At 42.6% G+C, this 13,642-nt stretch overlaps 1 protein-coding gene across 1 annotated transcript in view; it reads right to left on the bottom strand.

Annotated features, from left to right (window-relative positions):
- MTHFD1 (methylenetetrahydrofolate dehydrogenase, cyclohydrolase and formyltetrahydrofolate synthetase 1) overlaps positions 1 to 13,642 on the bottom strand; it is a 158,982-nt gene that overhangs the window by 45,274 nt on the left and 100,066 nt on the right. Inside the window, exon 16 of the mRNA XM_069733956.1 lies at positions 2,734 to 2,836. Coding sequence (XP_069590057.1) covers positions 2,734 to 2,836 — 103 coding nt within the window. The remainder of the gene's footprint in view (positions 1 to 2,733; positions 2,837 to 13,642) is intronic.

Here is a 13,642-nt window from a genome sequence, read left to right as displayed (position 1 = left end):
GTCTTCTGGGTCCTTAGTATATATATCCCTTTACTCTAATTCCAGTAATCCAGAAGACGTCGGATTATCAGAATTTGACAGAACCTTTAGGCTATGTGAACACGTAGAAAGATCCTCTGCGGATTTTTCTGCAGCAGATTTGATAAATCCGCTTTGGAAAACCACTGCGGTTTTTACAGTGGATTCTACTGCGGATTCCGCTGCGGTTTTACATCTGCAGTTTTCTATTGGAGCATGTGGAAAACCGCTGCGGATTCCGCACAAAGAATTGACATGCTGCGGAAAATAATCCGCTGCGTTTCCGCGCGTTTTTTTCCGCAGCATGTGCACAGCGGATTTCATTTCCCATAGGTTTACATTGTACTGTAAACTCAAGGGAAACTGCTGCGGATCCGCAGCAAAATCCGCAACGTGTGCACATACCTTTACTAGTTTAGATGAACAGATTATAGACAAGTCTTGGCATTCCACTGAGGCCCCCCATAACTTCTGATCTTTATCTGACCTTGTAATTAGTTTCTTTCTGTGCTTTCATTAAAATGGACATTTGCTTCTTTTTCGAGAATCCTCCTGTCACCGATATCCTTAATCAAAGTGACAGGTTTCCTCAGGGTTAGAAAAAACCATATCAGAGCGGCCATCTGTCACCACCCCAGTGACTTCACGCTGAATCTAATCACTGCCTGGCAGCGGGCATGTCACAAGTAACCCTCCTTCTGTGTCCTCCAAACCCACTAAACTCACAGGGGTCGATCAATCCAAAATCCATGTAGTCTAGTTTCCAAATAATCTTTGGACAGAGCGGAGAAAAGGGCACCAAACTCAGACGGTGCTGACAAGGCAACCGAAAGTTCCAAAAAATAATCTATGAAGATGGTAACAAATATACGACTTTCTTACTTATATTATTTTTTACAATTTATTTTTATAGATCGATAATGTTTTTTTATAAAAGCACTCTCATCAAAGTTTTTATCCTCCTACTATAAATCATATTATATGGCACTGTTTACTTACAATTGCTCATTTTGCCTTTCTACCCAGTTAATGCTTCTTCTTTCCTTTAGGTTTATGACATCACCTGACACTAAGTCGCTTTTCCCTGCATGAGACATCACTGCAAAAGCCCCTGGCAGCCCAGCCCAACCCCATTTTCACCTCCTGACCCAGCCATTTCACTCCATCCTCCCTGCCCGGGACTTTGCAGTGATGTCGAATTGTAGTTCTAGCGATGACTCATGCAGGGAAAATTGACCTGCTGTTTCTACTGTGAGGCAGTGACCGGTGTTACACATAGGGGTCACTGTATGGTCCCCCAGGATGCTCACGAAGGTGTATTGAGGCCATGGGAGTGCATTGGATTCAAAGGTGTAGCTGTGATTGCAATGCAGAATAAAAGTAAGTGTTAGTCTTGGGCAAACTATTTGTCTAAGGCAGATTTAAAAAAACCTGCTCTGGGCTTTTGAAATGGACAGTAGTGATGCAGTTCGTTTCATTCCCGGCTCGGGTTTTTCAAGTGGCCCATGGCCACAGATTCCAGTTTAAATCCCTGCAGTAAAGGGTTTGGGTGTGTCAGGTTCAGGGTCAGTCTGGTGTTTGCTAGAGTGCACAGCAGTCGGCTCTGCAGAGCTCCACCTGTGTGAGGCAACACAGGCAAAAGGAACAAAATAGCCAGGCGAGCTGAGAGGTCTGGCACCCGCAACGTACACAGCGGTGCAGTCGCGTACGGCAACGGGACTCAGGAGGTGGACCGGCGTGTTTATTGGCTGCAAACTGGAGGATATGGTTCCTGGCTACGATCCGAAGGATATCATGTATTGCTGTGAGTTGAACATTGAAGGTATGTGCACACGTCCGGATTTTTTGCGTTTTTTTTTTGCGGAATTTCGCTATAAAAACGCTATAAATCCGCATAAAAAACGCTAAAATTATGCATCCTATCATTTAGAATGCATTCCGCATTTTTTGTGCAGATGTATGCGTTTTTTTCCGCAAAAAAAAAACGCAATCCGCAAAAAGAATGGACATGCTCATTCTTTTTGCGGATTTAATAGCAAAACTGACCTTCAGGAAAAAAAAAAAAAACGCAAAAAATCCGCGCAAAAAATGCGCAAATTCCGCAAGAAATCAGCGCGGAAAAAAACGCGAATTTCTGGCAGAATTCTCAGGATTTTGTCAGGAAAAAAACCTGACGTGTGCACATACCCTAAAAGAGACACAGCGGTGCAGTCACTCACGGCAAACGGTCACAGAGGTGGACTGGTATGTTTATTGGCTGCAATCCAGAGGATATGTTTCTGTGATCCGGAGGATATCGTTTGCTGTGTTTTGTGAGTTGAATATTAAAGAAACTTTTGCTTTGAACTTTCCTGGGTCACTGCCTCATCACTGCATAGGGTGCTACCGCTGCACTACACTACATAGAGTTTAGAAGGTTCCAGCTAGTCAGTTTTTAATCACGTGATGTCATAGATCTAATGAAAAAGAGAAGAATTAGCTGTGTAGAAATGCAAAATGAGCAATTGGAAGTACACAGTGCTATATAATATGATGACTGCAATATATTAAGAGGATAAAAACTTTGACGGGAGTGCTTTTTTAATTGACAATCTCAGGAACTGAAAAGGGTAAGCAAACCTCTACACTTAATCTATAAGAAAAGTATATTCTAAAATTAAAAAAAAAAAAAAGCAACTTTTTGACGGTGTCTTCTATTAACCCTCGCACACATACCTCTTTGCCAGGTAATAGAGTCTGGATCAATATCAAGTCTTACAAACTTGGCGATTTCTTCTTCCGTCAAGGCGGTGGGGTCGGTTTTCTCGATGCCCAGTCTCTGTACAAATGAAGTTACAGCAAAACACTGAAAATCCTCCCGTTTCCTGATTCGATTACCTATTACACCACGTTGGTACATTTTGTTTAGCTGAAGGCGATGATCGGATGTTCCCAGCACAGCGGAGGCCTCATTCCAAGAGAATAGAAGCAGAAAAACATGGCAGCTTCCTTCCAAAAACAGCGCTACACCTATCCACAGGTTGGGTGTGGTAGTGCGGCTCAACCCCATTCACTTGAAATGGAGCCAAGCTGCAATATCAAACAACCCAAAGAAAGGCGGCGCTGTTTCTGGAGGAAAGCAGACACTGTTTTCTAATTCTGTACATCTGCCGCTATCAATGGACTACTAGTACTATCCAACATAAACTTAAATTTACAGAGAAAATACTGCAGAAACCATTTTGGTATTCTCATTTCCCTTCTGTTGCTAAAAAATAGCAGTTTATTTTAAGATCACAAATGCTCCGTATACCATGAAGGAGGCTGCAATTAGGAAAGGAGAGAAACAGATGCGACATATTCAAGACCTTGATAATACATTTTTCCTGCAAACTTCCGCAGCGTGGAGAATGAGGGAGCAGATGGGACCCGATTTCCAAGTCAGAGATAATTTATGTCACCAGATAAGTACAGATCTCCTAAATAACTCTATTAAAGGGGCTTTCCGGGTCCAGAAAACTCATTTTCATACACACCAATAAAGAATTCTGATTTAGCAGATTGTTCCCCTAGTCAGGGTGGAGAACGGCTACAAGGAGCGCCTCTCACCCTGGAGGACCCATCCTGCATTACATGGATAACCCAATGGTCTGAATGGTCACCGTGTAATGCTTCATTTCTCCTGTGAAGACGCTGCAGGGAAATAGAAATTGTTCTCTGGCTGTGCGTATTTCCGCATGCGAAGGAGAGTACGTGGTGTCAGGTCTATCGATACCCATCAAGTATTGTGCACCTGTCCTATTGTAATGAACACTAAGGGTATGTGTCCACGTTCAGGATTGCATCAGGATTTGGTCAGGATTTTATGCAGGTAAAATCCTGACCAAATCTGCACCTGAGGTCACTGGCAGGTCACCTGCGCTGTCCTTGCGTTGTTTCTGCAATGTAAGGACATGCTGCGTTCTTAACCCCTTTCTGACATGGGACGTACTATCCCGTCGAGGTGGGGTGGGCCCCCATGACCATGGACGGGATAGTACGTCCAGCGCGATCGGCGGCGCTCACGGGGGGAGCGCCGCCGATCGCGGCCGGGTGTCAGCTGTTTATCGCAGCTGACATCCGGCACTATGTGCCAGGAGCGGTCACGTACCGCCCCCGGCACATTAACCCCTGGCACACCGCGATCAAAGATGATCGCGATGTGCCGGCGGTATAGGGAAGCTTCCCGCAGGGAGCCCCCTCCCTGCGGGCTTCCCTGAGCCCCCCGCAGCAACGCGATGTGATCGCGTTGCTGCGAGGGTCTCACCTCCCACCCTGCTTCCTCCAGCCCCGGATCCAAGATGGCCACGGATCCGGGTCCTGCAGGGAGGGAGGTGGCTTCACAGAGCCTGCTCAGAGCAGGCACTGTGAAGGCTGCAGCGCTGCATGTCAGATCAGTGATCTGACAGTGCTGTGCACACTGTCAGATCACTGATCTGTGATGTCCCCCCCTGGGACAATGTAAAAAAGTAAAAAAAATTTTTTCAAAATGTGTAAAAAAATATAAAAAAAAATATTCCTAAATAATGAAAAAAAAAAAAAAAAATATTATTCCCCTAAATACATTTCTTTATCTAAATAAAAAAAAGAACAATAAAAGTACACATATTTATTATCGCCGCGTCCGTAACGGCCCGACCTATAAAACTGGCCCACTAGTTAACCCCTTCAGTGAACACCGTAAGAAAAAAAAAAAAAAAAAAAAAGAGGCAAAAAACAACGCTTTATTATCATACCGCCGAACAAAAAGTGGAATAACACGCGATCAAAAAGACAGATATAAATAACCATGATACCGCTGAAAGCGTTATCTTGTCCCGCAAAAAACGAGCCGCCATACAGCATCATCAGCAAAAAAAAAAAAAAAAAAGTTATAGTCCTGAGAATAAAGCGATGCAAAAATAATTATTTTTTCTATAAAATAGTTTTTATCGTATAAAAGCGCCAAAACATAATATATATATATATATATATATATATATATATATATATATATATATATATATATATATATATATATATATATATATATATATATAGTGTCGCTGTAATCGTACTGACCCGAAGAGTAAAGCTGATTTATCAATTTTACCAAACGCGGAACGGTATAGACGCCTCTCCCAAAAGAAATTCATGAATAGCTGGTTTTTGGTCATTCTGCCTCGCAAAAATCGGAATAAATAGCGATCAAAAAATGAAACGTGCCCGAAAATGTTACCAATAAAAACGTCAATTCGTCCCGCAAAAAACAAGACCTCACATGACTCTGAACCAAAATATGGAAAAATTATAGCTCTCAAAATGTGGTAACGCAAAAAATATTTTTTGCAATAAAAAGCGTCTTTCAGTGTGTGACAGCTGCCAATCATAAAAATCCGCTAAAAAACCCGCTATAAAAGTAAATCAAACCCCCCTTCATCACCCCCTTAGTTAGGGAAAAATAAAAAAAATGTATTTATTTCCATTTTAACCTTAACCTTAGGGTTAAGGTTTGGGCTAGGGCTAGGGTTAGGGCTAGGGCTATGGTTAGGGCTAGGGTTAAGGCTACAGTTAGGGTTGGGGCTAACGTTAGGGTTAGGGCTAGGGTTAGGGCTAGAGTTTGGGTTGGGGCTAAAGTTAGGGTTGGGGCTAGGGTTAAGGCTACAGTTAGGGTTGGGGCTAAAGTTACGGTTAGGGTTTAGATTACATTTACAGTTGGGAATAGGGTTGGGATTAGGGTTAGGTGTGTGTCAGGGTTAGAGGTGTGGTTAGGGTTACTGTTGGGATTAGGGTTAGGGGTGTGTTTGGATTAGGGTTTCAGTTATAATTGGGGGGTTTCCACTGTTTAGGCACATCAGGGGCTCTCCAAACGCGACATGGCGTCCGATCTCAATTCCAGCCAATTCTGCGTTGAAAAAGTAAAACAGTGCTTCTTCCCTTCCGAGCTCTCCCGTGTGCCCAAACAGGGGTTTACCCCAACATATGGGGTATCAGCGTACTCAGGACAAATAGGACAACAACTTTTGGGGTCCAATTTCTCCTGTTACCCTTGGGAAAATACAAAACTGGGGGCTAAAAAATAATTTTTGTAGGAAAAAAAAAAAGATTTTTTATTTTCACGGCTCTGCGTTATAAACTGTAGTGAAACACTTGGGGGTTCAAAGCTCTCACAACACATCTAGATGAGTTCCTTAGGGGGTCTAGTTTCCAAAATGGTGTCACTTGTGGGGGGTTTCTACTGTTTCGGTACATTAGGGGCTCTGCAAATGCAATGTGACACCTGCAGACCATTCCATCTAAGCCTGCATTCCAAATGGCACTCCTTCCCTTCCGAACCCTCCCATGCGCCCAAACAGTGGTTCCCCCCACATATGGTGTTTCATCGCACTCAGGACAAATTGGGCAACAAATTTTGGGGTCCATTTTCTCCTGTTACCCTCGGGAAAATACAAAACTGGGGGCTAAAAAAAATAATTTTTGTGAAGCACTTGGTGGGTCAAAGTGCTCACCACACCTCTAGATAAGTTCCTTAGGGGGACTTCAATGTTTAGGCACATCAGTGGCTCTCCAAACGCAACATGGCGTCCCATCTCAATTCCTGTCAATTTTACATTGAAAAGTCAAACAGCGCTCCTTCCCTTCCGAGCTCTCCCATCCGCCCAAACAGTGGTTTACCCCCACATATGGGGTATCAGCGTACTCAGGACAAATTGTACAACAACTTTTGGGGTCCAATTTCTTCTCTTACCCTTGGGAAAATAAAAAATTGGGGGCGGAAAGTTAATTTTTGTGAAAAAATATGATTTTTTATTTTTACGGTTCTACATTATAAACTTCTGTGAAGCACTTGGTGGGTCAAAGTGCTCACCACACATCTAGATAAGTTCCTTAAGGGGTCTACTTTCCAAAATGGTGTCATTTGTGGGGGGTTTCAATGTTTAGGCACATCAGGGGCTCTCCAAACGAAACATGGCGTCCCATCTCAATTCCAGTCAATTTGGCATTGAAAAGTCAAATGGCGCTCCTTCGCTTCCGAGCTCTGCCATGCGCCCAAACAGTGGTTTACCCCCACATGTGGGGTATTGTTGTGCTCAGGACAAATTGTACAACAATGTTTGGGGTCTGTTTTCTCCTGTTACCCTTGGTAAAATTAAACAAAATTGGAGCTGAATTAAATTTTTTGTGAAAAAAAGTTAAATGTTCATTTTTATTTAAACATTCAAAAAAATTCCTATGAAGCACCAGAAGGGTTAATAAACTTCTTGAATATGGTTTTGAGCACCTTGAGGGGTGTAGTTTTTAGAATGGTGTCACACTTGGGTATTTTCTATCATATAGACCCCTCAAAATGACTTCAAATGAGATGTGGTCCCTAAAAAAAAAAATGGTGTTGTAGAAATGAGAAATTGCTGGTCAACTTTTAACCCTTATAACTCCCTAAAAAAAAAATTTTGGTTCCAAAATTGTGCTGATGTAAAGTAGACATGTGGGAAATGTTACTTATTAAGTATTTTGTGTGACATATCTCTGTGATTTAATTGCATAAAAATTCAAAGTTGGAAAATTGCGAAATTTTCATAATTTTCGCCAAATTTCCGTTTTTTTCACAAATAAACGCAGGTACTATCAAAGAATTTTTACCATTGTCATGAAGTACAATATGTCACGAGAAAACAATGTCAGAATCACTGGGATCCGTTGAAGCATTCCAGAGTTATAACCTCACAAAGGGACAGTGGTCAGAATTGTAAAAATTGGCCCGGTCATTAACGTGCAAACCTGTTGTGAATTCTGTGGCTGAATTCACTTCTGTGGTCACAAGTGGTATTGCAGTCTCTGGGCTTCCTCCCTCAGGTGTTTTGGTGAGCTCGTTGGCTGCCTTGCTATTTAGCTCCACCTGAGTCTGTCTTCCTTGCTCCTTGTCAATGTTCCAGTGTTGGATCTGAGCTACTGCATCTTTCCTTGGGCCTGCTGCTCTGCTAGATAAGTGCTTCTAGTTTGTTTTCTGTTTTTTCTGTCCAGCTTGCTATTAACTTTTGCTGGAAGCTCTGAGAAGCAAAGGGGTGCACCGCCGTGCTGTTAGTTCGGCACGGTGGGTCTTTTTGCCCCTTTGCGTGGTTTTCGTTTTAGGGTTTTTTGTAGACTGCATAGTTCTCTTTGCTATCCTCGCTCTGTCTAGAATATCGGGCCTCACTTTGCTGAATCTATTTCATTCCTACGTTTGTCTTTTCATCTTGCTAACAGTCATTATATGTGGGGGGCTGCCTATTCCTTTGGGGTATTTCTCTGAGGTAAGTCAGGCTTGTATTTCTATCTTCAGGCTAGTCAGCTCCTCAGGCAGTGCCGAGTTGCATAGGTAGTGATAGGCGCAGTCCACTGCTGCTTATAGTTGTGTGAGGATAGATCAGGTACTGCAGTCTACAGAGATTCCACGTCTCAGAGCTCGTCCTATTGTTTTTGGTTATTGCCAGATCTCTGTATGTGCGCTGATTACTGCACGCTGTGTTGCCTGATTGCCAGCCATAACACAAACCACCCTTGGGGTAAAGGGGTTAAAAGACACGCCGCATGTGCGTTTTCGCGGGTCTGCCGCATGCGTCTTTTAATGCATAGTGGAGACAGGATTTCATGAAATCCCCTCCACTATGCTGCAACATCTGGACGCTGCCTTTTTGACGCTGCGGCTCAACGCTGCGTCAAAAACGCAGCGTTTCCTGAATGTGGAAACATACCCTTAGGCTACGTTCACATGTTGCATTTTTGCTGCGTGTCTTTTTTTTTTTTAAATGCTAACTTTAAAGGGAACCTGTCACCCCTCCCAGGCCTTTTGTAACTAAAAGCCACCTTGTGCAGCAGTAATCGCATGCACGGCGATTAGGGATCAGCTGACGCCGCACAGTGTGAAGAAGGCGGAGGGTGAGGAGTGAGAGGTGAAGATATGCACTGCGCATGCCCATGGATCCCAGCCCCGCAGTGTGAATAAATCAGAAGACACTGCGGGGCGGGATCTCAGGCAGCGCGGCCACACAGGCACAGTCAGCCTGACACCAAATGTTGTCAGAAGACGGGCAGCGCTAACTGCGCATGCCCAAGGGATAACATAACAGCGCAGGCTACGGGACAGATTCAAACAACGCTGAAGAGGCGGCACACGGCACCAAGGGGGTGTGAATGACAGCTGTGCTGCGTCTCATTAAGAAGGAAAGTCCCGCCTCCCTGGCGATTTCACGGTATGAGGGGGGCACATTTTATAAGTGTTTATTTCAGCGTTTGAAGGGCATAACTAAAAGAGCCACCTTCTCCAAATGCAGCATTAGTGCTGCACAAGGTGGCTCTTTTAGTTACAAACGCCTGGGGGGGGGGAGGGTATAGGTGACAGGTTCCTTTAAGCTGCTTACAAAAAGCAGGTTTTGCTTCGTTTTTGCTATCAGGTGCAAACCTGATACCTTCATTTTTTGAACTACGAAAAACGCAGAAGAGAGAGAGTATATTACATATATATATATGTGTGTGTATGAAATAGATACAGTTGAAACTAGAAGTTTACATACACACTATATAAGAAGACACATCTGCATGTTTTTCTCAATATCTGACATGAAATCAGAATACACCTTTCCCGTTTTAGGTCAATTAGCATTACCACAGTTATTAATATTTGCCAAATGCCAGAATAATGAGAGAGAGCGAGAGAGAGAGAATGTTTTAAGGAAATTTTATTACTTACTGCAAAGTAAAAGTTTACTATGCCATTACACAAATCTGGACTACCCATATGATGATGTCATGTGTTTGGAAGCTTCTTATAGTAACACTAGATGGCGGCCCGATTCAAACGCATCGGGTATTCTAGAATATGTATTTATGTATGTATATAGCAGCCACATAGTATATAGCACAGGCCACGTAGTATATATATAGGAGCCATGTAGTATATAGCAGACAAATACTACGTGGCCTGTGCTATATACTATGTGGCTGCTATATACATACATATTGTAGAATACCCGATGCGTTAATACAGGCCACGCAATATTTAACAGTGGCCATGCAGTATATAACACAGCCCACGCAGTATATAGCAGCCGCGCAGTATATAACACAGGCGACGTAGTATATAACACAGGCGACGTAGTATATAACACAGGCCACGTAATATATAGCACAGCCCACGCAGTATATAGCAGCCACGTAGTATATAACACTGCCCACACAGTATATAGCAGCCACGTAGTATATAACACTGCCCACGCAGTACATAACAGTGACCACATAATATATAGCACAGCCCACGGAGTATATCACACAGCCCACATAGTATATAACACTGCCTATGTAGTATATAGCAGCCACGCGGTATCTAACAGCCCACGTAGTATACAGCAGTGTGGGCACCATATCCCTGTTAAAAAAAAAAAATTATTAAAATAAAAAATAGTTATATACTCACCCCTGGGATCCACCGAAGCTCCGGCGATATGCGCGCGGCTGCCGCCATCTTCCATTCCCAGGATGCATTGCAAAATTACCCAGATGACTTAGTGGTCTCGCGAGACCGCTAAGTCTTCTGGGTAATTTCGCAATGCATCACCGGGAACGGAAGTTGGCGGCAGGCGCGAGCGGCTCAGCAGACTACGGAGGGTGAGAATAGCAGGTTTTTTGCTTTTTTTATTATTTTTAACATTACATTTTTTTTTTACTATTGATGCCGCATAGGCAGCATCAATAGTAAAAAGTTGGGGACACACAGGGTTAATAGCAGCGGTTACGGAGTGCGTTACCCGCGGCATAACGCGGTCCGTTACCGCCGGCATTAACCCTGTGTGAGCGGTGACTGGAGGGGAGTATGCGGGTGCCGGGCACTGACTGCGGGGAGTAAGGAGCGGCCATTTTCTTTAGGACTGTGCCTGTCGCTGATTGGTCGTGGCTGTTTTGCCACGACCAATCAGCGACTTGGATTTCAATCACAGACAGAAGCCGTGACCAATGAATATCCGTGACATAAAGACAGACAGAAAGACGGAAGTGACCCTTAGACAATTATATAGTACATAGTTATTAAGGTTGAAGGAAGACTAAGTCCATCTAGTTCAACCCAAAGCCTAAACTAACATGCCCTAACATGTTGATCCAGAGGAAGGCAAAATATAGTTTTTTTTTAGCAAGATCTGAGTTGATTAGAGACACACCTGTGGATGTATTTTAATGCACACCTGAAACACACTGCTTCTTTGTGTAGCATCATGGGAAAATCTAAAGAAATCAACCAAGATATCTGGAAGAGAATTGTGGACTTGCACAAGTCTGGCTCATACTTGGGTCCAATTTGTGGATACCTGAAGGTGCCTTTTTCAGCTGTACAAACAATTATGCGCAAGTACAAACAAGATGGAAATGTCCAGCCATCATACCGCTCATGAAGGAGATGGGTTCTGTGTCCCAGAGATGAACGTGCTTTGGTCTGACATGTGCATATAAACCCAAGGACAATATTGGTAAGATTGTGTTAATATCCACAGTGAAACAAATACTGTATCAACGTACTGTATCTGCCAGGAAGAAGCCATTACTTCAAAAGAAACATAAAAAAGCTAGATTAATGTTTGCAAATGCACACAGGAACAAAGACCTTAATTTTTGGAGACATGTCCCGTGGTCTTACGAAGCTATAATTGAACTTTTTGGACATAATGACCATCGTTATGTTTGGCGGAAAAAGGGAGAAGCTTGGAATCCTTAGAACACTATCCCAACTGTGAAACATGGGGTTGGAAGCATCACGTTATTTTTTTTTTTTTTTTGCTGCAGGAGGGACTGGGGCACGTCACAAATAGATGACATCATGAGAAAAGAAGATTATGTGGCAATACTAAAGCAACATCTCAAGACATAAACTAGAAAGCTAGAGCTTAGACAGAAATAGGTCTTCCAATGAACAATGACCCGAAGCATACTGCCAAAATGGTAACAAAGTGGCTTAAGGATAACAAAGTCACTGTTTTGGAGTGGCCATCACAAAGCCTTGATCTCAGTCCTATTGGAAATTTATGGGCAAAGCTGAAAAGGCCTGTGTGAGCAAGGCGACCTACAAACTTGGATCAGTTACACCAGTTTTGTCAGGAAGAATGGGCCCAAATTCCAATCAACTATTGTGAGAAGCTTGTGGAAGGATATCCCAAACGTTTGACCCAAGTCATTCCGTGTAAAGGCAATGGTACCATATGCTACTGAATGTATGTTAACTTTTAACTTTGCAGTAGGTAAAAATGCCTTAAAACATTCTCTCTCTCATTATTCTGGCATTTGGCAAATATTAATGATGGTAATCCTAATTGACCTAAAACAAGAAAGGTTTATTCTGATTTCATGTCAGATACTGAGATAAGCATGCATATGTGTCTTTTTATATAGTGCATGGAAACTTCTGGTTTCAACTATAGATAGATATTAGATGAGATATGAGATAGATATTAGGTAGATAGATATGGGATAGATCAATATTAGATAGGTAGATAGGATATAGGTAGATGGATAGATATAAGGAGTGCTGCCTTATTTTTTCTTCTTTTTAGAATTATGCATAGTGGATGGACTGCAATTAAGGCCTGTGCACCCGAAAAGCATTTTTTAGTGTTCTGTTTCGCTTTTTTTTTTTTAAATATAGATGGATAGATAGACATCAGCAGAAGAAATAAATAGATAATAGATATATAGATTAGAAAGGATAGAATTGATATGAGAAGATCGCTAAAGAGAAATAGATTAGATATACATAGACATGTAATAGAAAAACTTTTCAATATACTAGGTATAGGTAGATACACTAGATAGGTTGAATACAGATACATAGATTATCGCTAAGAAATAGAGATAAAAACAAAACAGGAGCAGCACCAGCAGGTAGTCAGGGTGCCAAGTCTCCCAGGACATGACCAAACGTTAAATATTACATGAAAATAAGGAGGCAGCATAAGAGTTTCAAAAATTGCAAAAATTTGTGCTACAGTGCCTACAAGTAGTATTCAACCCCCTGCAGATTTAGCAGGTTTACACATTTGGAATTAACTTGGCATTGTGAAATTTGGACTGTAGATCAGCCTGGAAGTGTGAAATGCACTGCAGCAAAAAAGAATGTTATTTCTTTGTTTATTTTTTTTTTTTAAATTGTGAAAAGTCTTTTCAGAGGGTCATTTATTATTCAACCCCTCAACCCACCAGAATTCTGTTTGGTTCCCCTAAAGTATTAAGAAGTAGTTCAGGCACAAAGAACAATGAGCTTCACATGTTTGGATTAATTATCTCTTTTTCCAGCCTTTTCTGACTATTTAAGACCCTCCCCAAACTTGTGAACAGCACTCATACATGGTCAACATGGGATAGACAAAGGAGCATTCCAAGGCCATCAGAGACAAGATCGTGGAGGGTCACAAGGCTGGCAAGGGGTACAAAACACTTTCCAAGGAGTTGGGCCTACCTGTCTCCACTGTTGGGAGCATCATCCGGAAGTGGAAGGCTTATGGAACTACTGTTAGCCTTCCACGGCCTGGACAGCCTTTGAAAGTTCCCTCCCGTGCCGAGGCCAGGCTTGTCCGAAGAGTCAAGGCTAACCCAAGGACAACAAGGAAGG

This window comes from Ranitomeya imitator, chromosome 1 (assembly GCF_032444005.1).
Source record: "Ranitomeya imitator isolate aRanImi1 chromosome 1, aRanImi1.pri, whole genome shotgun sequence".
In the NCBI taxonomy this organism is placed as follows: domain Eukaryota; kingdom Metazoa; phylum Chordata; class Amphibia; order Anura; family Dendrobatidae; genus Ranitomeya; species Ranitomeya imitator.
Note: the sequence above shows the minus strand (reverse complement) of the source record. Positions and strands in the feature narration are given on the sequence as shown.